The sequence below is a fragment of the Cyprinodon tularosa genome, unplaced genomic scaffold (genome assembly GCF_016077235.1).
Source record: "Cyprinodon tularosa strain WSP-4 unplaced genomic scaffold, ASM1607723v1 ctg316, whole genome shotgun sequence".
Classification (NCBI taxonomy): Eukaryota; Metazoa; Chordata; class Actinopteri; order Cyprinodontiformes; family Cyprinodontidae; genus Cyprinodon; species Cyprinodon tularosa.
Window position 1 is genome coordinate 1743514 of NW_024039026.1, and position 26640 is coordinate 1770153.

The 26640-nt window shown below is 41.7% G+C and overlaps 1 protein-coding gene across 2 annotated transcripts; it reads right to left on the minus strand.

Moving 5' to 3' along the window:
* Positions 1–351: 351 nt before the first annotated feature.
* On the minus strand, positions 352–26039 carry maco1b (macoilin 1b). Of its 2 annotated transcripts, none has more exons than XM_038292738.1 (11): positions 25757–25836; positions 21593–21734; positions 17995–18121; positions 11612–11735; positions 6502–6680; positions 5388–5940; positions 3007–3165; positions 2632–2814; positions 2437–2557; positions 2185–2359; positions 352–2097 (listed from the first exon to the last, which is right to left on the minus strand). In XM_038292738.1, exons 1-11 carry the CDS (start codon positions 25834–25836, stop codon positions 1895–1897), a joined length of 2046 nt encoding a protein of 681 aa, XP_038148666.1. In that variant the 3' UTR covers positions 352–1894. The 2 variants fall into 2 exon arrangements, with proteins under 2 accessions (XP_038148666.1, XP_038148667.1); XM_038292739.1 differs by having other exon boundaries at positions 1895–2097; positions 5388–5937; positions 25757–26039.
* Between the last annotated feature and the right edge of the window lie 601 nt (positions 26040–26640).

Genomic DNA, 26640 nt, shown 5'->3' on the forward strand with positions numbered 1-26640 from the left:
TGGTGTTAAATGAAAATGTACTGCTGAAGGATTCCTCCTTGGCTTTCATTTCTTATAGATATGATCACTATGCTTGGAGAAGTCATGTTCAGTGACGCCGTGGAGATTTTATGCATACTTTCCTTTTGTCAGCTATAAATGGGATTTTATGCTCATAAAAGGGGAGAATAATGGAGTTCGTCAAACTTATTAGCCAGATCCTATAAGGACAGTTTTAATCTGTTTTGATTGGCATGTAGAGGTTGACATTGCCTCCTAGTGGTGCAGAAACTATCCTGCACTTTTTCTTTTTACATGCGAGTGAGTTACAAAGTGAGTGGATTAAAAAAGAAAACAACAGAAACAAGTAGATATGTTTGCAAGAATTTATTTTTTTTATTTTTTATTTCCTGTAAACCTCACAGAGCGAGGGCGCAGCCAAGGTCAGACCTGGGAGGAAACTGAACAGACTGTGGGCATAGAAAACAAAAAACAAAACAACCTGGGCTTGGATTTACCAATCTGTTGACAGAACTGACCAAACTCTACTTTTCACAACATTTTTTCTCCAATCTGAGAAGTTATAGTTAATATTTCTCCATATACAGTAGGTGGATGAAACCATGAGGCGTTACTTAAGTCGATGGGGGAAACCAAATCATACCCAACAGCTACAACTTTAAAAAAAAAAAGAAAAAAAGAAAAAGGGGTGGTTTCAAATTTTTTTTTATAAATTAAAAACTGAACCGGTGACCAAATCCTCTGCCTGGTTCAGTTTTCCCAGATGTTTTCAGCTGGAAGTTGACAAATATGTGAATAAATTATTTGCAGTACATTCTTCCAAAAGGTAAAGCATTCCAGTTTCTGAAGCCGGATCATTTTGTTTCCTTCTTATTGCTGCTTTGTTGAAAGATTTGGGCTTTAATGAAGCGGAGATGTTCAGCTGCTCTGATTATTTATACATCTGATGATTTTTAAATGTGGTTCATTTAAAGTAAACACCTGTTTTAAAAGGTGTGTCTCAATAGAATTCCTGCCTCCTGACTAACTTTTCCGGCTCGGGAGGAATTTGGCAGGCTAACTGAGGAGGGCGGCGTTTTGTTGTTCCCTCTAGGCACCGGGATCATGCAGATCAACAAGCACTCCTCACAGGTAGGCATGACTAGCAGTCAGTTTCCAAACTGATTAAGATTAGCCATCTTATTTCTTTATGGAAGAAAGTCCCTTTTTTTGAGATGTTGGAGAAATTTAAGTAAGGAGAGAAAAATATCCATCCGCACACAAAGAAAGATTTCTTTTCTCTTACAGAAAAAGCACTTGGATCATGTTTTACATTTGTTGTTTTGTTTTTTTTTTATAAATATGGTGGAACCATATTATTCCAAATAAAAATAATCATAACTAGCTCATAAAGGCCAGGGCATGCATACAGTTTAATCTAATCTGTTTGCAGCATCATCTCAGTGCCGGCTTTTGGGTTAAACGCGAGAAATACATTCCTCCGGTTGTACAAATGTGCCAAAAACACATGGAGATATGAATCAGAGAACAATGGAGTGGAAGAGACTCATCTGCTTCTCCCTGGAGCTGGTAGGAATTCGCAGCAATAGGGGAGCGGCATCCTTGAGATGAAAAATATGCGCCTGAATCTGTGAGGTTTCACCAGACATTGAAATAAAAACCGAGGGTTTTCTAATTTTCCAGGGATGTCAGTTTTTTTTTTTTTTGGTCTTTTGTTTTAACTACAACAAACACAGTCACACATTACAACATCCTTCTGACCTGGCAAAAAGAGAGAGAACAGAAGAAAACCGAGCTCTCAGCTGCGACACGACAGGGCTGGCAGGAGCAGTAGAAGTATAGAGAGAGGAGAGGGAGGGGCTGGAAGAAAAAAATTAAAAATAAAAGAAAACGTTCACTTTTTGAGGGGCTGGTAAACAGAAGCGTTGGGGTCCAGGCCGGAGGGACTGGTGTCCATGAACTTTGAGGAGTAGTGGGGGGTGACGGGGGTCATGCTGCTGGTGTCGGGTGTGTAAGAGATGCTGGGCATGACGGCCATAACTTCTGCTATCTTCTGCTTCAGATCTTTGATCTCTTGGTCCTTCTGAAGGATCTGACCTAAAATTAAGATTTAATTTACACCTTAAATATAAAACAAGAGAATTCATTCGACGATAACGGCTGATTAGCAGATATTTGGCGCACCTTGTGCAATCTCCAGCTGTCTCTTGGCGTCTCCCAGAGCAGAGAAGAGGTCCAGTTTGATCCTGGTCTCTGCGCTCAGGCTGTTTTCCAGGTGCTGAGTCTTATCCTGCATCGCTGACAGCGCTGACATCAGCACCTCTGTGTCTTTTTCATTTTCTTTATATTTATGAAGTTCCTGAAATATAAAACAAGTTAAAAATTTCCCATAGGTACAAAGCAAACCAACAACACGACTCCATGCAGTGAGTTTACCTGAACTTTTATTTCCAGATCTCGTATCTGCTCTTCTTTCAGCTTGATATCCATTGTTAATTTTTTACCCTCTGCTTCTAGCTCAGTGATTCGCCGCCGCAGCGTGTCTGTGCATTCCCCTCTGGAAGATGCAATAAACTTAATTGAATCTTCAGTCATTAATAAGTTGCTGGTAGAAAAAAGGAAACAACGTACCTGGAGGCTGCTGCTAATGCTACTGCTCTGGCCGCTGTGGCCTCCTCTAGTTTCTTTCTCTTCTTTTCTTCTGTGAGCTGCTTCTCAGCAGTCGCTCGGGCCTCTTGTTCTACTTTGAGCCTCTTCTCTAGCTGCCCGACTGTCTGTTTGTCCTTTTGTTTTGCCTGCACAGCATTATGAAGCCTAGGGCATAAAAACATTTAGTAACACATCTGGCAGCTTAAAATTAGAGGTATTGAAACTGGAGATTATCAGTTTAACTTCATGGGTTGTCTCATACAACAGGCAAATATTAAAACAAATCGTCCCCGTTTTATTAGCAATATGTCTAATTCTTTTACGCGTCACCGCCCCAAATGTATTAAGACTTCTTACTTGTTTTGGAGCAGCTCGTTTTCCTGGCGCAGCTGGCCCAGTTCAGTGCGTATGGAGCGCTCAGCGCTGCCCAGTGAACCAATCTGGCTGCGGAGGTCCTGTTCAACCTGCCGGCTGGCCTGCAAGTCCGCCTTCAGCTTTTTAATGTCCTGCTCCAGTCTGTGCCAGGCGAAAGTCAAAACAGACAACACGTTCAGGAAACTTTCTTTTTTTTTTTTTATACGTCTTTTCCTTCAGAACAGATAAAGGAAGCAGGTCATCTAAAAGCACAAAACTCCCATTAAACCTTCAACATAAACCTACAAATCTGTGATTTCTTAAAAACCGTTTGGAGAGTTTACAGTGGACACCAACAGAAATCCTACTTAAACATGGATGACGTTATACACGCACCGCTTTGTTTTAAAAAAATATAAAATATATAACCGTGGATGTCTGTGGGACAGTGATTCGCCTACATGTTATGAATGCTGGCGTACCATAAATGATAAATGATAAACAGTTTAGTTTGTGCCTTCAAGTCGTTGCCCATAGGAAGACGTTACCTGGATATAGCCTAACAGAATATCTTCAGAACGGCTCCAAATGACACAAAACTCATATGGGTGATAAGAACATGATATAATAACGTAAAATCAACGGGCCAATGTAAAAAATACAACAAAAAAAAAGCAAAAAAAAAACAGCATTCCCCTTTAAGTGGGATACACCACGCTTAAAAATGTGCAAAACCCCCGAGGGTCAGAGACTCTCCCACCACAGTCTCCTAAAATCCTTTGGGAAACACTGTTATATATAATATATATAATATATATATATTAGGGATGGGACGATTTATGAAAACCGTCAGAATCGATCGGTTCGACTGGCTCGGTTCGGTTCGCGTGTGTTTTGTTCGGTTCATGCGCTGCTCCTTTTTCTCATAGGCAAAGCGTTTACACTCCAGAGCAGAAGGTGGCAGTGCTGCGACCAAAGCCAGCCGCCAGTAGTAAACAAGAAGAAGAAGAAGTGAAGCAGCTTAGCCGGTGTAGCAGGGAAAAAAAATCAGTTGTTGTGGAGAATTGTGTCGGAATGGCGAGTGGGAAAGAACAGGAGTTGGAAGACGCGCCAGCAGCACTTTATAGGTCTGCTGTATGGGAGCGCTTTGCATTTAGAGTGACCTACGATGACGGCGGAAAGAAAGTTGTGGATAAAAGTGCAACAGTGTGCAAGCATTGTGCAACACGTTTTGTTTATGCTAACAGCAACATGTCATGCTAACCCTGAAATCCCTCATACTCCGTCAGCAACCCCCGCTGCGCTCCAGACCGGCTGTTTTTTGTAATTCAGTAAGTTTCCAGGTTTCTGGTGTGTATATGCAGCATCAGATAATGAACTCAAGCCTACATTACCGTGTTAACATGCTTTTCAATCCTTCCTGCACATTCTGTTCAAACTAAACATTGCTTTAAACTGTTGTTTGCTTAGAAAAATATAAATTGTAATGTTAAAAACAAAACAAAAAACTTCACAGGTTAAAAACTTACACTACTACAACTCACAAATTTAACATGTTTAGCTCTATAACATTGAAATGCACCACTCCAATGTCTAAGAGAAAAACATTTAATGAAAATGTTTATAATGTATGACCACTGTACAGAAGACTGCCATATGATAGAAATATTTACACTGTGCGCATACAATTAATTATTATTTTCCTAATCCCTGACTGATCATTTGTAATCTAGCGTGTATTATAGTATAGATTAAATTCATCATCCAGTTGCTGCTCTGCACGCCATCTAGCGGAAAATCCCACGGCTTTTTCAAATCCCGCGAGAATGTGAACAAAACAACAAAGATGGCGCAGAAATGCTTGTGGGTCGTTTTCAGTGAATGTCGATGATTTTAAAGTAATTTTGAATGATAAAATATTTTTTTGGGAAATTTGTACTCTCCCGACAATAAAAACTACTTGCCCCGGGCTAACGGGCAATGGTTGACATCGAGCCCTGCATACACACACATCAATTTCAAACGGATGGTATCGGCCAATACTGCACAGACAGGTATGGGGTATCAGTATCGGGGCCAAAAAATGGCATTGGCGCAACCCTAATTATTCTAATAATCAATTAATGACGATTAATCCAATGGTTTCAGCTCTAGTTTCTATTACTATTCCCTTAATCACTTCAGCAGTAATGCTTTTCCATATAATCAAACCATTTGGAGACTTTAATCTATATTCAGCCTCTGAGCTCAAATAAAATTCCTCTACAAGTTTGTGTTTAATATTAGAAAGACCGACATCGTCCTCAAACACAGAGTGACCTGCAGAATGATTTGCATGTGCTGGCCTAGAGCTGTACATTGTAATGGATGGATGCGGTTCCTACCTAACGAGCGCCTCTGGCTTCTTCAGCTCGTTGTTCGGGATGCAGTTGTCTGTGGGATCTTTGTGGGAACTGCCTGACGTCCCTTTTCCCACCGTTAACTTGTGCTTCTTCTCGTTCTTCCCCGTTGAGGACGGCTGCGCCGAGGAGAGCACGCTGCCGTTGCTGGCGCTGTGGCCGCAGGGCGAGGAGCTAAGCGTTACGGTGTTGGTGTTAGCATTTTTGTAATTTTTGGAGGAGGAGGAGGAGGATGAAGATGAACAGGAGGAATTGTTGTCCTCTTTAAGCAACAGGTTTTCTGTGCTGCCCAGCTCTGTGGCCAGTCTCTTGTTGTTTATATGTTTTTCCATGTACTCCATCTCCTGGAGCTTAGAGTCCAGCGATGACGGCAGGATGCTGTTTTGTTGCTTTTTACTATCGCCGCCACTTCTTCCGTCTTTCCCTTTTTCTCTATACTCCAGCTCCGGTAAGGGAACAGACGCCTTTTTATTGGCCGGGGCGCCATTCTGCGACACTGGAGGCGTGTCCCCTTCAGATACTCCTTTAGCCGGTGCTGCTGTATGGATTAAGAAAACTGTATTTGACACAATTTCTACAAATACTAATATGACAAGAATGATTTTAAATTTTTTAAACATGCATTTCTCTAATTTCAAGGAAGGTTTTTGTTGCATGTTGAATTTAAAATCATTCATTTCAATTGTCTTTATCCGTTATCTTAACTAAGTGCTGGTTTATATGCAGATTTAAGGTTCATGCATTATTGCATCACTTTATTTGTTTTTTAACAATGTGATGTTCCAGATCAATGAAGCAAAGAGTGATATCAAATATCCTGATTACAAACAAAGTTTACTGGTTAAATCAAAGGGGAGAAATAGCTTTCTCAGCCAAAGTGGCCCTTTGGTTGAGAACCTGATCCCTGGCATTATGTTCCCAGGGAGTTTTGGTTTTCTTTTTCTTAAACCCTTTTTAAGGAATAAGTTTTTTCAAATTTTTTTTTTCACATTAAAGCCTGTTTTAAATCAGCATCAATGTCCTGATGCTTTTCTTTAGAGTTTTCAGACACTTTTGTAACATCAACGCTCTTAAAATCAGCTTCATGTCAGACTCTTACCTTCTTCTGCTTCTCGCTCTTGCCTTTGAAGCATCTGCTGCTCTGGAGGTAGAGCCTGCTGTAGCAGCTGCATATAAAACTCGTTCTCTTTCTGCACTTCTTTCTGCTTCCGCAGACGCATTTTATAGCTAACGTAGCTCTTGAAGCCAAAGCCCAGCGTTACTACGGGATAGCCGATGCTATGGAGAAGAAGACACACAAAAATAGTATTAAATTAAGTCAGAAATACTATAGTTACAATTAGGGCTGCAACTAATGATTATTTTACAAATCGATTAATCTGTCGATTACTGTTTTGATTAATCGATTAATAATCAAATACTTTTTACAAAATTAAACCAGGTGAATCTATTGGAAAAATGTAAATGTCATAATTTTATCTGTAATCATCAGACATGGGCAATGTGGAGTCAACAAGTCATCTCCATGTCATGTATTTAATCTACCCAGCCAATTAACCAGGTGAGTCCAATCTGCACAGGTTAATTCACAGTGAAGATTGGACTCACCTGCTTCAGTGGCTGGGTAGAACAAATACATGACATGGAGATGACTTGTTGACTCCACATTGCCCATGTCTGGTAATCATTGACAAGCATTTGGCCTGCTAGGAATGTTCTGTTGAACAAATGGTTTTACCAGAAAGGGAAAAGTCCTGCTCTATCCAGCTGTGTGTGGTTGCAGCTGACTGATCATCACCCAGGCTCGGAATGGTAATCTGTGACATTTGCCCGGTGGCCCGGTCCTAAATTCAGCATGCGAGGGCCGACCCTCCTTAAATCATATCGGCCCCAACACTTAAGCCCAATTTATGCTTCTGACGCATAGCCTCTGCAACCATCAAATCTGCGCAGACAAAAAGCTGCTGTGATTGGTCCTTGGTATGCCTTTCCGGCTGTCTGTGTGGTCGTCCCTCTCGATTCGGTGCCGGGGCGCGCCATTTAAAAAAAAGAAGAGTAATAACAAGAATGGATAAACATGACGAAAGGTTGATCGAGGAGGTTCGGAAGTACAACCACTTGTACGATGCCTCGAACATGTTTTGGAAAATAAACATCCCGCCGGCGCTGCCAAAGTTCTCGAATAGGCTCCCCCTAGCACTTTGAAGGGGAACTGCTGTGTTTCCCTAGAAATTTCAGACCGACGTTGCAGAAGCATACCAGCAAAAACGGGTTCGCCACCAGGCGCAAGCGACATTTGTTGTGTGCGGTTGCAGAAGTATAATCCTCCCTTTACTCTCCAGCTAGAGCACCTACCTGCGACAGTAAAATAACTGAAGGAACTCAAGAAGTAATACAATGTTAACTACCTGAATGATGCATGCAGTATATATAGGCCTTCCTTGTCATGCACATCCTAGTGACGGTTGGCATATGGTGTCATTTTCTATTTCCTCAAACTGTAAAATCCTCGCAACAAACTAAATTATAATAAAACTAAAATGCTTTCTTTAAACCAAACTTCGATGTTCCTCTTATATGTGGTGAATTTATATTTGAATATTTTGCAAAAATATGTTGCAATGCATGATGGGTTTTGCATCTAAACGCTAATAATTCTAATGTGAAGGAGCAATGCAAACATAATCCATTGCTTGCTAGCAGTGCTGTCCGGGTGTGTTAATCCATGTGGATTAAAATGGAATCTGGAATAAATTGCAACTTACAAAAAAGTTCTGCTATCAAGACAGTGTCAAGGTAGGCCTTTTGGTTTTTTTTATTTTGCCCACCTCGACATGTTGACTTGGGCTCACATGTTTTGCAAAGTAGGTTCGGCTCATTTGCGCTAAAAGGTGGGGTTCAATATACTATGTTGACAGACTTTTTATAGTTATATTCCTCTACAAAAACGGTATACTCAAAACTGTGTGTCCGTGCTCATCATGTTTTGCTTTTTTCTTGATGGAGTGTGAAATATCACTGTAAACGGTATTTCAATGCAAGATGGAGGAGTCGTGTGATGCTTGTAACCAAGAGTGAAGGCTTTGGAAGGCAATCAATTGACTGTGACGGCTAAGTGTCAAGGTGTACAAGGTTAAAGGGGGGCCGGTGTAGATGGAAAAAAATGCCAGGGCCGAAAATCATTCCCAGTCCGAGCCTGTCAACACCTGCAACAAAACTGCACAAGGAACCGTCATGCTTTATCATGTGTGAACCTCTGACCCCTCCTGAAAACTTTTGACTCCTCCTGTTACTCCTTTGAAGTCTGCTAATAAAGGCAGGGGACAGAGAGGTCCCGGCAGAGTTGACCACAGACATGTCTTCTCTCCTATTCTGCAGAAAAGTAACTTGTGTGTTTGTGTTGGACACATTTCTAGGAAAATACGAGGTTATTATTATTTAACCACATCAGAAACTAAACTAAAACTTTCCACTTGAGGTTGCTGGATAGAAGAGATTGACTGGAATGACGAAAACTTTTTTTTAATCTTAAATGCAAAATGTTTATATATTTTTTACAATTCCAATATAATTACTGCTCTAAGTGGGTTGCTCCATCAGCTAAAGTCATGTTTTACAGTCTCTATACTCCAGTTAATGATTGATTATTAAAATAGTAGACGATTATTTCAATAATCGATTAATCCGGTTGTTTCAGCCCTAGCGACAATACCTTAAAGAGGTGTAATAACCCCTTAAACCGTTTCAAATTTTGTGAAATTGCAAACACCCAAGTCAAATGGTTTGAAGTAACATACCAACCATAAGTACTGTGTAATTATGAAATCATCAAGTAGCAACAAGAAGACCAAAGAACACTGAAATTAGGTTCAGGGATAAGAACTTTGGAGGTTTGAAGTTGTTGGGTAAGTGCAAAGAAGGTGTTTATTGTTTCAGGAAGGAGCAAGTCATGGCAGAGCTGCTGGTCACGCTGTTTATAATCTGTCATCGACTGTTTTGTTTGTCGAAAGAGTAAACTATACATTTCTAGTTTTAATTTATAAATGTAAAGTAAAAACTTTAAAGCATTGATTGCGGCTTAAGTCTGAGTTTTCTAACTTGCGATATATATATGGCTCCGGCTGTTATCCACAGCTGTGATGAAACCAGGCACAGATACAACGGAGATCAGATGGTTCAAACAGAGCTTAGTTCTCCTTTCTGCAAACTGACTAAGATTAGACTGATCTCTGTGATGTTATGGGCTGGTTATAGTCCCGCAGCAGTGTGTCGCAGTGAGCTTGTCGCAGGTATGACGCAGATATTTTTGATTTATGCCCAATTTTGAAGCGTGGTCTGCACCAGCTTTGCTTCCCTGTGGTCCTGTCACACCTTGATGATTTAGCCAGCGTATGCCTGATGTATTAAAAATCTGGCAAAAACGGTGGCGTACGTTGAATAAGTTACGGATCAGTTTTGTATAAGCTATGAGCACGACATACTGCAAGTACGTCGAGAAATTTTGAGCATGCTAAAACATTTTTTATATATGCCAGTGTATGCTCAGTGAGCTTGTCGCAGAGAGTTTTGATTTATGCCAAATATTAAAGCGTGTTCTGCGATATGTTATTCCACGCCACAACGAAAGAGGGACATTCACAAACTAGCTGTGGGTCTAGATACGGCCGAGGCGGTGAGGAAGTGATGGCAAGAGGGACATGAGGGCGAAAAAGAGTTGGGATCCAGGTGGAAAAAGGGTCCCAGCGTTCTCGCGCACCTCGCTCTTCTATCTGGTCCATATTCACGAGTCGTTTTTACACAATGGCTGGTAAGGTACCAAACAGGAAATACGCATAGAGTAGAGCGGATGTAGAGTAGAGCCTCTGACCGAGGCCTCCTGTCTGCGGTCACCTACAATTTTGGAGAGGTGCACCGGATTGTCTACGGAAGGGACGGGGCATATCTGTGTTCACTGCGACACACATGCAGAGGACCTGGTTTCTGAGTATAAATCAGCCTTTACTCTGTCTCTGTGTTTTTAATGCAGATACAAAAAGAACTTCAGGATCCAAGGTTTTATGTGAGTCAAAAAAAAGACATCAAATAAAGAATAAACGATAAGCTGTGCTGGAGCTGTGTACACCCATTGCCCTCTTCATCAGGGGTGGGCAATTCCAGTTCCTGAGGGTCGGTATCCTGCAACCTTTAGATGGTTTGGTTCAAAACACCTGAAACAATTAAAGCTACAGTGTGCAACTTTTAGTGACATCTAGCGGTCAGACTGCAGACTGCAGCAACATGAACATCTCCCCCCCACCGCTTCTCCCCCCCAACAGTACGGCGAGCGTTACGGGACAAAATGTCTTCCACGACGTCCGAATCACCTACCTTCTCAAGTGATGAAGTTTGTTTCCATAGATAATTTTACAGATAGTATTTCATTAGTCTGTGAAGGGTATAGATTTCATGTAGACTTAAGATAATAAATATACCCGTTATTTTTTCTACATCGTTGTGACATTTTGGCGATCTCGCAATCGCTAGTTTGTTGGCTCTGCGCTGCCGTAGCGCAAAGATGTCTGCCTCCATGGCTGCGAGACCCGCTCCTATGTAATTATAAATAACAAATTCTAAGGCAATGCAAATATTACGGTTAAGAGGCTGAGCTCGTAGATGATGATAAATAACATAGATATGTATAATATATTACATTTCTGACTGTATATCCCTGTAATTATTACACACTGTAGCTTTAAGTAATTAGATGATTGAGGCCTCTGGAGGAACTGACAACATACCAAGGAGATAACTCAGCCATTTGATTCAGGTGTGTTGGACCAAGGATGGATTTAAAATTGCAGGATATCGGCCCCCAGGAACTGGAATTGCCCACCCCTGCTCTACATGATGCAGGGTGGGCAGAGAGAACTTAATGGGCCAGGCTACTACTCAAACAAAATTAACTCAGTGCATAAAAAATGTTAATGATTTATTAAGCAATTTCTAAATTGGTTCAAAACGTTCACAATGACCTTAAAGTCAATCCACAGTGAGATAAATTACCAATAAATTCACCTGTTTTCCTTTAGAAGAAAATATTCTAACAATAAGCCACATTAAAATGATGCAGTTTTTTAATTAACCAATAAAGAACAAAATCATAGAAGAACAGTAATAAAATTTTATTAGTAACTTAAAAAGGTTTGATAATAAACAGAACTGATGCTCACCAGTGTGCAGCAAAGGGACGACACAGGTCCAAGTGGAAGTTTTTCAGGTCTTTGAATCTGATGGCTGCCTCTATGTACACAAACAGTATCCATAGAGACACAGTGGGGAGACACACACCCCTCTCTGCATCAACAAAACAAAAGTGTCAAAACTTCACTTTAAGCTTTAATTTTTGGGGGTTTAAAACAGTGTGGTCAATTTTAATTTGCTTTTAATGTAATTTCTAATTATATGAAAAGCAGTTATTCTTCAAAAAACATGCTTAAGTTACATTTCAAGTTACGTTTCTTTATTATCAAACTAAATAAATAGATATTCCAAAAGAAAAATAATAAACAATTTTAACAATAAAATAAAATGGTTTTATTTGAAGACCAAGTTGTTAAAGTCGTAGGGAAGCGGCTATTCCAACCGTTGCATTTCTAAATTCTCAAGAGTGGTGCACGACTTTACACTAGTGAATAAAGTGAATGTGATTGGTCGTTTATCAAGGGGGCGGGATTGTTGTGGCGGAAGGTTCGCAAGAATGCTTGGTTGTGGCCGGTTTGTCGAAAGCATTTTGCTAACAAGTTAGCAACTTAGTGCTAGTAGGTTCCCAATGGGAAATTACATTGGGACCAAGTAGCACTAAATTGGTGAAATGACACCGTCAAGGAACGCTATGGACAGAGGAAACATGCAAGAGGAGGAGAGTTTAGTGTCGGAGGTCGTGGATGAGTCTCCTCCATCATGCATGTTTTATTTAGAGGAGGAAAGCGGGGACGAAGATGTTGTGGAAGAGGACGCCAGGGCAGCAGAAGCTTGGTTTGGTGTTGAAGGCTTACAGCCGTACTGTCACAGTCTTGGTTTTGTTATGTTTATTTAGAGTATTCAGTCTTACTTTGCTTCTTGTTTTAATGTCTAATTATTATTTTGTTGTTTTCTTGTTAGTTCCTGTCCTCCAGGTTTTCCATTTTTTGTCCTCTGCTGCCCTCTTGTGTCCTCTATCCCTAGCTCTGTTCTCTGCTCTGTCCTCCCTTGCTGTTTTCTCTGTGCTGCTAGCACCTGTTGCCAATTTCCTCGTCAGCTCTCTCCTCGTCTCTGTCCCCTTTAAAAACCCTCCCTCTTCAGTTCTTGTTTGCTGGATCCTCGTCTAACATCTCATCAAACCTCTGGTCAGTTCTCTGTCGTCCTTCCTTGTCTCTTCCTGGTTCTTAGTTTTGTTTTTTTCCTGATGTCTCCTAGATTCTGGTTCTGAAGATATTTTTGTCGGATTTTTTGACTCCTGTCTTGTAAGATATTTTTATTGGATTTTTTGACTCCTGTCTTGTGAGATATTTTGTTGGATTTTTGACTCCTGCCTCAGAGCCTGATTACCTCCTGCCTCAGAACCTGAAAACCCATTAAAACACATAAATTCATCCCAACCAACTCTTCTCTGCGTTTGGGTCCTCTACCAACACCACCAAATCGTGACAGAAGGATCCAGCCAACAGCATGGACCCAGCAGAGCCAAATAAAATAAGAGATTTTCTTTCTCTGCTCATCTCTTCATTCGACAGCCTACCTCTGATCAGCCCACCTTGGAAGCGGGTGAGTGCAGCAAGGCAGGTAAAGGAGAGACTGGAAAAATTCCCTGACTTCCATGACTTTTTTCTCCAAACTGGTTACATTGCTGTAGCTGAGTGGAATATACAGGACGCTTTTGCTCAGCTACACAATAAACCTTCACCACCCAAACCACCACTCCGAGACATAACTCAGCTTCCACCAACCTCCGAATCCGAGCCTCCATCTGCTGCAGCTGCTGGTTCGCCTCTGCCTTCTGCCTCTTCCAGGCGTAGGAACCGCCGCCGGGGCAAGAAGGCCTTTCCATCTCCAGTGGGTCAGCCTGACCCCTCCACTCTCTCTGTTGTTCAGCCAGCAGCAGGTCTCAGTCCTCTTGCTCACCAGGTCAGTCAATTCCATCCCAGTAAGCACCTGTTAGATCAGCAGATTGTTCCCTCGGTCAGAAAACTCAAACTCACGCCACTTATCAAAACCCCTGCAGCTAGAGCTCTCTGTCAGTCAGATCCCAGATCAGAACCAGATTCTTTTCCTGTTTCTCTAGCCTCTGAGTCTGCCAGCGTTCCGTTTTCTCCAGCTCACGTTAGCCATCCAGTTTCCCTAGCTTCAGGACCCGGAAGTGATCCGTTTCCGTTAGCCTCAGAACCAGTTAGCTTACCAGTTCCTTTAGCTTTAGAGTCCGTCAGTCACCCTGTTTCTCCAGTTTCTGTTAACACTTCTTTTCCTTTAGTTCCAGAGCCCGGTAGCGTTTCTGTTCCACTAGCTTCAGAACCCGCCATCATTCACGCATCTCCAGTTTTTCAGCCCATTACATTCCACAATCATTAGCGTCAGAACCCGGAAGTAATTCTGTATCTCCAGTTAGCGTTGCTGCTTCTCTAGCCATAAAACCCCAGACAGTCAGAGCTCCCCACATTCAGGAGTCTGATCTCTGGAATTTCTATTATGGGGATAGAGATGTTCTTTTCCCGTTTATGCCACCTCGTATCTCTCCTCCCCAGCCAGAATCGGTCAGTAAACCAGTTAGCTTAGCGTCCGAACCCGTTAGCAGACCTGTTAGCCTTGAGTCAGAACCAGTTAGTGAACCTGCAAACCTAGCTTCTGATCACTTTAGTACATCTTTCCCCTTAGTTTTAGAGCCAGTTACCTCGCCTGATTTTCTAGCCTCAGAACCAGTTCACATACCAACCAGTTTAGTGTATGAATCCATTTCCAAACCAGTTAGCGTAAAACCAGAACCCATTAGCCCAGTTTCTAAGACCCCCCGATGTAAGAGACGGCGTCGCCATGAGCCTGCTCTGTGCCGTCCAGAGACCCCTGAGCCTGCTCTGTGCCGTCCAGAGACCCCTGAGCCTGCTCTGTGCCGTCCAGAGACCCCTGAGCCTGCTCTGCATACTTTTCGAAAGGCTTCTGAGATCGGGGTTAGTGAAGATACACCTCAGCGGGTGCCCCAAACTGCCAAGACCCCTCTGCGGGAACTTCAAGCCACCTCAGAGACTGAACCTGTGCTACCATGGGCAGTTTCCTCCATGCTGGGTGTGGAGCCACAGTCGGTGGTCTCCTCCGTTCCTGATGTGGAGCCACAGTCGGTGGTCTCCTCCGTTCCTGATGTGGAGCCGCAGTCGGTGGTCTCCTCCGTTCCTGATGTGGAGCCGCAGTCGGTGGTCTCCTCCGTTCCTGATGTGGAGCCGCAGTCGGTGGTCTCCTCCGTTCCTGATGTGGAGCCGCAGTCGGTGGTCTCCTCCGTTCCTGAGGTGGAACCGCAATCGGCGGGCTCCCCTGTTCCTGAGGTGGAGCCGCAGTCGGCGGGCTCCCCTGCTCCTGACCCGGGGCCGCAGTCGGCGGGCTCCCCTGCTCCTGACCCGGGGCCGCAGTCGGCGGGCTCCCCTGCTCCTGACCCGGGGCCGCAGTCGGCGGGCTCCCCTGCTCCTGACCCGGGGCCGCAGTCGGCGGGCTCCCCTGCTCCTGACCCGGGGCCGCAGTCGGCGGGCTCCCCTGCTCCTGACCCGGGGCCGCAAACGGCGGGCTCCCCTGCTCCTGTCCAGGGGCCGCAATCGGCGGGCCCCTCTGTTCCTGAGCCGCAGTCGGCGGCCACCTCAGAGGCTGTTCCTGAGCCGCAGTCGGCGGCCACCTCAGAGGCTGTTCCTGAGCCGCAGTCGGCGGCCACCTCAGAGGCTGTTCCTGAGCCGCAGTCGGCGGTCACCTCAGAGGCTGTTCCTGAGCCACAGTTGGCGGCCACCTCTGAGCCTGTTCCTGAGCCGCAGCTGACGGCCTCCTCGGACCCTGTTCCAGAGCCGCGGTCCGCGGTCCCCTCAGAGACTGTTGCTGAGCTGTTGAAACGGAGACGTCGTCCTCCTCCGAGGTTCCTGCTGCAACGGAGACGTCGTCCTCCTCCGAGGTTCCTGCTGCAACGGAGACGTCGTCCTCCTCCGAGGTTCCTGCTGCAACGGAGACGTCGTCCTCCTCCGAGGTTCCTGCTGCAACGGAGACGTCGTCCTCCAATGGTCCCCCTTCGTTGCCTGACCAACGGCCGGCCACCTGAACGTCTGCCGTGCCTCCGGCCCCGTGGCCGGCCCCCAGAGCGCCTGCCACGCCTCCGGCCCCGCGGCCGGCCTCCAGAGACTCTTCCTCGCCTCCGGCCCCGCGGCCGGCCTCCAGAGACTCTTCCTCGCCTCCGGCCCCGCGGCCGGCCTCCAGAGACTCTTCCTCGCCTCCGGCCCCGCGGCCGGCCTCCAGAGACTCTTCCTCGCCTCCGGCCCCGCGGCCGGCCTCCAGAGACTCTTCCTCGCCTCCGGCCCCGCGGCCGGCCTCCAGAGACTCTTCCTCGCCTCCGGCCCCGCGGCCGGCCTCCAGAGACTCTTCCTTGCCTCCGGCCCCGCGGCCGGCCTCCAGAGACTCTTCCTCGCCTCCGGCCCCGCGGCCGGCCTCCAGAGACTCTTCTCCGTCTGCCTCCAGAGACTTTTTGTTGCCCTCGCCCACCCTGGGTGGGTTGATTTTTGGACTCTGTTTTGTTTTCGTGCCCTCCTTCCTGGTTCCCCCTCCGCCCACCCTGGGTGGGTTGTTTTTGTTTCTGGACATTTTAGGGCGTCTGGGATCCGCCCTTAAGTGGGGGGTACTGTCACAGTCTTGGTTTTGTTATGTTTATTTAGAGTATTCAGTCATACTTTGCTTCTTGTTTTAATGTCTAATTATTATTTTGTTGTTTTCTTGTTAGTTCCTGTCCTCCAGGTTTTCCATTTGTTGTCCTCTGCTGCCCTCTTGTGTCCTCTATCCCTAGCTCTGTTCTCTGCTCTGTCCTCCCTTGCTGTTTTCTCTGTGCTGCTAGCACCTGTTGCCAATTTCCTCGTCAGCTCTCTCCTCGTCTCTGTCCCCTTTAAAAACCCTCCCTCTTCAGTTCTTGTTTGCTGGATCCTCGTCTAACATCTCATCAAACCTCTGGTCAGTTCTCTGTCGTCCTTCCTTGTCTCTTCCTGGTTCTTAGTTTTGGTTTTTTCCTGATGTCTCCTAGATTCTGGTTCTGAAGATATTTTTGTCGGATTTTTTGACTCCTGTCTTGTAAGATATTTTTGTTGGATTTTTTGACTCCTGTCTTGTGAGATATTTTGTTGGATTTTTGACTCCTGCCTCAGAGCCTGATTACCTCCTGCCTCAGAACCTGAAAACCCATTAAAACACATAAATTCATCCCAACCAACTCTTCTCTGCGTTTGGGTCCTCTACCAACACCACCAAATCGTGACACGTACATGTTTGAGCCCTTGCCTCGCGACGCTGCCAGTTCTGTTAGCTCAACGCCTGCCGAAGACACAGACGTCCATCCCTGTGAACACTGGGACGGAACTCAATGTTCAAGTAGATGATTCTTATTTCTTATTTCAGCTGGTGCGTATATTGGCTGCGAAATATGAATCAAGATGCTATGACCGAAAAAATTTGATTGACAGATGACCGATTGATATATGATTGGAAATTAGGTGTACAAGTTGACATAAAACGATCTGGCCTGCATAAGATGACGAAAAAAAATACACAGATTTTAAGACAGGACTTTTTTTAAATAAAAATTTTCTACATTTTGGGACAACATCGTCTGAAAAAGAGTACATTTATATACATGTTTAAGTCAGAATGATTTGACATTTAAATAGGATTTCCCTACAACTTTAAATACAATCTGACATGCTTCACATCTAAAAACTTTTCCTTCTCTGTAATTCAGGGCTAGACTTGATCTTTCCATGTCCATGCTATAACCAGCAGGGATGTAGTCTGCCCTGATGTAGACTCAACCCATTGTTTCCTGGCAGCACTGCACTGTCAACATTCAGCACCAAGCTGTGGGGTGCAATAAGATATTTATACTCCTATGACATGCTGCGAGTCTGAATGTTGCTGGTGAGTTTGGAAAGCAACTGGGAACCACTCCCCCCCCTTTGCTACCAGCAGGCTCTTGGATTACAATCCGACACCTGGCCTCTGGTCAGGCAACCGCTATTAAATCAGTCTGACAGGTCATCAGCTCATGTACGTCAAACATGCAAAAGTTTGGGAAATAAATCTCATGTTTACAAGCGAGGAAACAAAGAAATAAGCACTTGTTTCACACAATCCCGATGCATTCCTTTTGGAAAATATTCAGGAATTTCAGGTGAAACAAGACGAACATGTGAGCTGCTAATAAATACATTAAATAAAAGATAAAATTAGATACATAAGTTCATTGTCAAAAGATCTGATTAATACTATAAACCTGTCAGGAAACAAAAACAGGCATCATAACCTATTTTTTTTGCAATTAATTAGAAAATCTAAAGAGAATCAAACATGGGGAACTTACCGGTGTGCCAAACATACTGCACCCACACATAGGTACTGGCAGCAAAGAACAGCCATTGGACCGGGATGAAGAGGAGGCAAATGATGTCGGAGGTAAACGCCACGCAAACAAAGAATACTGAAAACGCCTGTAACAGAAAGCAGAGGGGACACTAAGACTCCCAGTACAAAATGACATATATAGATCCACCATACTCTCTTAATAGTTATCATAATTAAAAATCTAATTTTAAGAAAGTATTAAGGAGAACAATTGTTTGTGAAACACAACAAAGTCTTAGACAAACTTTGTCATTTTGTACACAGGGTGCATACAAGACGAAACTTCATTCAGTACAGCTTCAAGACCTTTCCATGATTCTTAAAGTGCAGCACTGATAAAATGTAAACATGGTGTTCAAATGTAAACATAAGACTGAGATATGATTTACAGTTTTTTCAACATTCAGCGCTTTTTTCCCCCATTTTATTCGACATTCAGCTGCAGATAAAGACCACAGGAAGCTGGTAGAGATTTAGCTTTGATTTAGAATATCTAAAAAACAAAAGGAATGCCAGTAAAACTCATGTGAAAATATTACCTTCTGGTTCTCTGTCATCTCATGGAGAAACATAACAAACACCGACACAAAATATTCAAACAAGAACAGGCTGAGTCTTTTATGAGTATGAAATGAAAAACAGAGCTTTGTTAAATTAACTTCAGCTTCTTTTATATATATATATATATATATATATATATATATATACATATATATATATTAGGGATGGAATGGTTCGGTTCGACTATCTCGGTTCGGTTCGCGTGTGTTTCGTTCGGTTCATGCGTGGCTCCTTTTTATCACAGGCAACGCGTGTACACTCCAGAGCAGAAGGTGGCGGTACTGCGACCAAAGCCAACCACCAGTAGTAAACAAGAAGAAGAAGAATCAAAGCAGCTTAGCCGGGTGTAGCAGAAAAAAAATCAGTTGTTATGGAGAATGGCGAGTGGGAAAGAACAGGAGTTGGAAGACGCGCCAGCAGCACTTTATAGGTCTGCTGTATGGGACCACTTTGCATTTAGAGTGACCTACGATGACGGCGGAAAGAAAGTTGTGGATAAATGTGCAACAGTGTGCAAGCATTGTGCACCACGTGTTGTTTATGCTAACAGCAACATGAACAACATGTCAGCTTAGGGTTTTTCCTAACAATCAACATATACCGAACCGAACCGAAAACCGTGACCACGAAACCGTGAACCGAACCGTGGATTTTGTGAACCGTTCCACCCCTAATATATCTATTAGTCGTGGAAACCTGATCAGAGCTAAATATTTTCATCATTAAGGAAAATACTGGTATAAGACGGGGATGCACAAATAAAATCCATGTTTTTATTGTATATTATTTTATATACACAGCGAGTAAATTATGAGAAATATGGATTAAAATGTTAGCTCGTTAGCAAGCTTGACTTTTTTTGGAGTAAATAAAAACTAAAATCTATTCTTAGTAACCTTTGAAGCCATGCCACTATTTCAAGTTATTCGATGATAACTTTCATATTTACCGGTTGGTAAGTGACACGCTAAAGATAAAACATTTATCAAACTAAATATATTCAGATTAGCCTAAAAATCACCAGAGAAGAGAAAGTTTTAACTTGGAAAGACCAGAAAAACACTGGACTTGATGAAGAGTAGGGATTAGGGCTGGGCCAGTATTTGCATTTGCAATATAATCGCAATTTAACAAAACACTATCTTCAGATCGCAGAGGAAACCAATTATAATCACACTATATTTAACAAGTGTAAGACACTGCAGTTCACGCTCGGCGGTAAAACACATGAAATGTCTTTGTCGCCACAATGAAAGGTAGTTTTGCAGCTAGCATGCAGCTCCGTGCACACAAGTAGAAGCCCTTTTAGACACAAAGATGACAGTAAAGTCCTACAACAAATGACTCTGGATAAGAAGGATTTCAAAAACTGAAAGGCGGTGGTGAAAAAAAAAAAAAACCTGGCAAGTTTGGGTTTAGGGTAAAGGAAATCCAAAATAAAACCGCAAATGCAATTCTGTTAAAAATAATGGCAATTTAGATTTTTGGCAAAATCGTTCAGCCCTAGTTGGGATAACTCTAAAATAAGTCTTGATTCAGCCAAGGTGGTTTCTTCAAATAAAAATGTAAACCTGCACAATAAATTCTGACTAAGTCTGCATGACTGGACTGCATTAGTTATTCATGTATAAAATCTAACAGATCTGATTAATAAACACATAAATATAAATCCTTGACAAAACATTTTTTTCTCTAAGACAGGATCTGTTGTGAGTTTTTGTTTTATACAGAAATTGAGTTGAAAACAAACTAAAGAATTGCTGGTGAGAAGTTAGAGGGCATATTGTGTTAGCTTTGCATGTTGGCAAAAAAAAGGTAACAATAAGCTTTTCAAAATAATATCAGTTACTTCGGGTAATCTACAGAAATGAGGAAATAATTGTGATAAGGTCAGAAATACTTTTATTACACAGTGAAGTTAAAACACTTCCTGATTTTATGCTCGTTTCCATTCTATTGTAAAAATGAAAGCTGTTTTTTAAATGTTCAATTCAACAGTCACATCACATCTAACAGCTCAGATAAAAATCATATTGCAAGAAATGTTGGGTTCCTTCTGCTTTAGCAATAGATAAGGCTGGTAGATTTGGGTAAATATATATATCTATTTGTTTTTTTCCTACCAAATAGGATTAATCTTTTTCCTCCCTTAAGATTCATAACAGCAAATGAGAAACTTTACTTTCAAAAACTGGCTTTTATTTCAATTGGCCCCTCTAAGAAGTGACCTTAATTTAGAGAACTAAATTCGAACTGTGAAACATGCATCTAAAGCATGTCTGTTTCACAACAATAATATAACACACTAAATGTTTGCAAGTGGTAGGGCCGTGCATTGAGATAGTTCTTAGTTATGAACGCACATCTGAGAGCTAAATGTAAACAACTGATGTCATCCATGGAAAAAAAAAATCCAGATATTTCAAAAAACAGGAAACTCTATTAATCCCCCAGCTCTAGCAATGTAGTAAAAGGATTTACATGGTGTTGGATCATTAGTCCTTTTTTTCCACTTCTTATCTTTATTCATGACATTTCGAAATTGCTTCACAACTGAGAATGAAAATAACGTTTCAGTTAAAACGAAGCTATTCTCTTCAGGTTAAAATCTGGATTTGTTTGCTCCATGATGTTTCATAACAGCTATGTGTCACTAACCACACGCTAAGGTGACGGTGCAAACCCTCATTCAAAGTATGCTGAAAGGAAAGGTGGTTGGGTTCTTGCAATGGTAATACAAACTAATACAGAGGTCTATCACTTCATGCTTAAAAAGAATTAGTTTTATTGGTCTAGATAGAAGGAAGGAACTTCTTAATGGCATGTTTTGCAACATTCTTCTTTCGATTTTAAATCTGATGTACATATCTGTGTCTTAGTTGTCAGAGGGAGGAATAAACGGTTTCTGAAAGCCTTCTGTAGCTTATGATTTGTGTTGGTGTATAAAGTTTGTATAGAGGCTCTTCAATTAGTTGGTATAGTCCACATCTACTCACCAGTCCCTGGTATCGGAAGGAGTCGTACACACTCCGCATGAAGAGCCAGAAGGGCCAGAGGTACTCAAACCTGAACTCAAGCACAAAGTCTGCCAGCAGCACCAGAGCCCACACAACCAGGAACTTCAGGTACAGGAAGGTACTGGAATAAGAAATGAAAAATATAGTTTTTAATCACACGTTCTTATAAAGCGCTGATCAAAAATAACTTTCCAACGTATTCTTCATAAAATAGGTGCTCCCGTCAGCTGCAACTCCTCCGCTGTTTGCATGCCAGTTGTTATATTGGAGAGGAGGCTACAGTTCCTGTCATTCTTCCTGAAACAGCCTTTTTTTATTGTATGTTTAATTTGGGAACAGGGAATGATAATGTCTAAGTCAACATATCTAGTATGTTCTTTACTACACATTTGTTCCCATTCCTGTTAACAGGATTTATACAGGAATGAGTAACTTTAATTTAATGCTCTTAGAAATAATTTTAATGCTATCCTCAAGTACCCATGACTCTCATATAAACACGGCAAAATCCTTCGTCACCTTTACCATCGACACCTTCCTCGTTTTCCAGCCACTTTTGTTGAAATTAGCATTTTCAAATTCTTTTTTTTTTTTTCTCCGCCTCGAGCTTCTTTTCCAATAATTGTTTTTATATATTTTTTTTTTAAATAGAGCATTTTAAATGCCACAATAATCACATTTAATTTTAATGCCAATTCAGGCCTTAATTAAAAAATTTATAATTTAATGAGTTTTAATGATTTTTAATGAGCCGTGGAAACCCTGTGTTAAAGGAATAGTACGCCCAAAACATGATTAGCCTTCATTTTCTACTCACCCCCATGCTGAACAACACTCTGGAGTACTTTTTTGATATCTCAAATGCATCTGGAGATCTGGGAGGCTTCTTGCTGTCTGCTGACATTCAAATAATGGAGGTCTATGGTGACCGAGACAGAAAGGTCCATAAAAGTCCACAAAAAACGTGTCAATATTCCTCCATACTGCTCGTCCAATGTATTCCAAATGTCCTGAGTGGGTAGCATCCAGAATTTACTCGAAACGAAGTCATTTAGAATGTTTTTAGAGCGTAAACAGTAGTGTATAGGATTTCCTGAAAGCGCGCACATGCACGTTCACGACGCTACGGAAGCCGGCAGACCAAACCAGCGCATTCAGCTCAGCAAAGAACTCATGCTCTTCCTCAACACTGAAGTCCTCAGACATTTTTCTTTCGTTGTTTCTTTCTTTGCACAGGTAAACAGCACATTTCTTCTTCTACGCTTGCATTATTGGCAGAGCAGACGCTGAATGCGCACTTTCATCTGGTTTGGTCTGCCGGCTTCCGTAGCGTCATGAATGCGCATGTGCGCGCTTGCAGGAAATCCTATACACTACTGTTTATGCTCTAAAAACATTCTAAATGACTTCGTTTCGAGTAAATTCTGGATGCTACCTACTCAGGACACTTGGAATACATTGGACGAGCAGTATGGAGGGATATTGACACGTTTTTTGTGGACTTTTATGGACCTTTCTGTCTCGGGCGCCATAGACCTCCATTATTTGAATGTCAGAAGACAGCAAGAAGTCTCCCAGATCTCCAGATGCATTTGAGATATCAAAAAAGTACTCCAGAGTGTTGTTCAGCATGGGGGTGAGTAGAAAATGAAGGCTAATCATGTTTTGGGTGTACTATTCCTTTAAGGACAGAACCGGGACCTACAGCTGAAATTTGATTCACCTAAAGACTGAAGGATTGTTTCCAAATAAGAATTTAGGTGCAAGAGAAAATCAACTTATTTGATATGTGAGCACTTTTAAAATGTTAAGCTAAATATCTTAAAAAATTGGTAAATAATTGATTTATCTTCGCTGAAAATTAATCAAGTTATGATAATAAATATGTTTTTAATATCTTGCCACACAGGAAAAAAAAATGTAACTTTCACCTGAATAAAGAGTCTATTTCAAGTTAATCAGAGTTTTTGTTGCACTTTAGCTTAAAAAATACACTATGTACTCATCTGCAGGTAACTTATGATCAACATACATGATCCAAGAATTATTGCTCTTCCAATACGGTAGTTACCTTATTTTCTATCCCACATACATGACTTTAAATGCTGTCGTCATGACACACCTATTTAAATCAGGTATTAGGCATAATATTGTTGCAAGCATGAGTTAAAGCCCATTGGCAGTGAATTCAAGTGATGCACTTAGTCCAAGCTAAACATTAAATTATGTATAATATAAAGATATACTAATAAAGCGATTAAGCACTAGGCTGGGATGTTTTTACGGTCATATTCAAAGGGATGTTCGTTTTGGTTGATTTTATGTTTTAGTTCTTTTATCTTCTATATTTTTTTATTCATTTTAAAATGTTTTTATCAACCGTAGTGGATTTTATGGTGTTTGCATTGCAGCTTTCATGCACTTTGGTCCTATTGGTTTATTAAAGTGCCATATAAATAAAGTCAGATTGAATCCAGAAGTGAGAGGGGGATTTTACTTAATGCTGTGATTATTCTCACTTTTGTTTTAGTTTAAAAGGAGATATACAGTTGGATTACGACTGAAATGTGAGCTGGTAATTTGGACGGCAGCAAAATAATTTTTAATCTGCCCAATATCTTCAGACCTCAATGTTTAACCCTTTATAGGGTAAGTTACCATTTTTGTTCACTTGCCCTTAGAAATTGAGTCTCCCATCCCACAGTGAGGTCTAGAAGCACAAGATCTATACCCAGCCATTCAGCTAAGACACTGCTACGTGGCTGTACATCTTATTTTGGCATTTAAACAATTAGATGAGCCCTTGAATGAAATATTAGCTACTGTCAATTAAGTTTGGATAAAAAAGTTAACAAGAAAAAAAAGGTAAAATCCTGATTGAAAAAGATTGAAAAAGTAAAGTTAAAAAGTTAATAAGCCTAGTTAACCCTTTCTATGGCACCCAGTGAAATACTTTGAAAATCAAAATCCCTATTACCTTTGTAACATTAAAGAAACATGGATATTTTGATGGCAAAAATTTATATCAATGTAATAACAAGAAATGGCAACTTGCCCGAATATATTAAGAAAAATAAAAGTTCTTCAATTAGAAATTCATGAAAAACACTCTTAGAGCACCAGAAACATTATTATTATTATTATTTTTTTTGGTCCAACATAACCTTAGAGGCATTAATGCTGATACTGGTACTTACATGTTTGAATTAATAAACCTAACTATAATTGTTTACTGGGCTTATTAACTTTTTAACTTTTCAATTAGCTTTTAACTTTTTTTTCCCAACTCATTTTACAGTATGTAATATGTCATTCAAGGTCTCATCTAATTGGTCAAATGCCAAAATAAGATGTGCAGCCATGTAGCAGGATCTTTGCTGAATGGATGGATATAGATCTTGTGCTTCTAGATCTCACTAAATGAGGGGGGGGGGTTTCATTCTTGTAAGGGAAATAAAGGGTTAACAAATATATTTAGGTTTATAAACTACTAAATGTAAGTAACAGTATCAGTATTAATGTCTCTAAGGTTATGTTTGACCAAAAAAAAAAAAGTTTCTTTCACTCTCAGAGCGTTTTTCAGGAATTTCTTATAGAAGCACTTTAGTTATTTTTCTTAATATATTTGGGCAAGTTTCTTGTTATTACATTGACGTTCACTTCTGCCATCAAAATATCCATATTTTTTTAATGTTACAAAGGAAATAAGGTCTTGCCCTGGACTGCAATAACACTATTGGCCTATAAAGGGTAAACTAGTGGCTGATTGACTGATTGACTGGGCTATAAATAAAGGAAGCCACCCTGTCAGTTTCAGTTTAGCTCAATAGATGAACATAAACCTCCAGTGAAGCTGCCTTACAGAGGAGGCTACCTTTGACGGGAGCTTTCTGGGATTTAAACTGATATTCTGAGCTGTTGGGTTAGTAAACTGTGTATCGCTGCTCCAAAATAAACCCAATGACATAGCTCAGAGCAGGCTGTAATGGGGCCTAGCAGCTTAGTTAGCTCAACAGCTAATGGTACCTGCAGCCAAATATCTACAACTAGCTTGTATAACAACACCTCCCGCTGAGGCGGCTCACTCTACGCGGTCCAAACTTGGTCAGAGCCGTGGTGTTTAGGTTGTTCCGTGGAAGTTACCTGCCGTATATCCCCTCGGTGATTCGGTTCCGTTTTAAGGGCCGTCTTAGTTTGCTGCAGTCCGCATTGCGCCGCTTCATCCTCCTCCCCTTAGCTTCGGCCTTCGAGTAACAGCTATAATCTTATCCAGTTTTCTTGCGTATAATGACAATGATAATAAATAAAATAAGCGTGGTGTGTGTGTTGCTGTTGTTATTATTATACCCCCCCCCCCTGCTGAACAGAAAGAAATAAATAAAGGACTCAGTTCAGGATCCTCCTCTTTTTCTGTTAGCGCACGCTCAATAAGCACAAACCGCGCTTGGTTGTATGTACGTGACGTTGACGGACAGACGGGACAGCCAATTAGCTTTTCTGTTTTCTTTGACTGAGCGGTTCACTGACCAATCAGATTTCACCAAAGGAGCTCGCTCTCTTCTGTCACAGACAACGAAGGAACTGCGTTTGGAGCGTCTCACCAACCAGCCAATCATATCTCTTGTGAACAAATCCACGAAAGCTGATCAACCAATCAAAACTGAAAGGGGCGGTATATTTCCAGAAGGCTTTTTGGTTTTATTATGAGGAAGAATGTGCTGCCAGTGGTGCAAAATGTTCTTTTTGTCACTTACAAAAACAGCCATTCCACCAATTGAGGCTATTTACATCAGGGGCCGCTGTGAATGGACAGGCAGGGCCAAAGGCGCTGAATATATGCTTTGTTTAAGATAGCATGTGAGAAAAAAGATAAGAAATGAGAAAATGTTAATATGTAAAGTTGGTATATATAGTAGATTTTTTTTAAATAGCCAATAAAATGTATCTAAAACAGAAAACAATAATAATCATCATGTCTTTATTGAATCATTTGAAGAGATGTATGCAAATCAACATTATTTTGGTTT

What these genes read in the sequence shown, in the direction of transcription:
- maco1b (XM_038292738.1), bottom strand. Translation starts at nt 25,836, where the DNA reads ATGAAGCGGCGCAATGCGGACTGCAGCAAACTAAGACGGCCCTTAAAA. An exon ending in GCAGTATGTTTGGCACACCG is followed by an intron (nt 11,736 to 17,994) that starts GTAAGTTCCCCA and finishes TTGTTGATGCAG; the next exon opens with AGAGGGGTGTGTGTCTCCCC. An exon ending in AACGAGCTGCTCCAAAACAA is followed by an intron (nt 2,815 to 3,006) that starts GTAAGAAGTCTT and finishes TTTATGCCCTAG; the next exon opens with GCTTCATAATGCTGTGCAGG.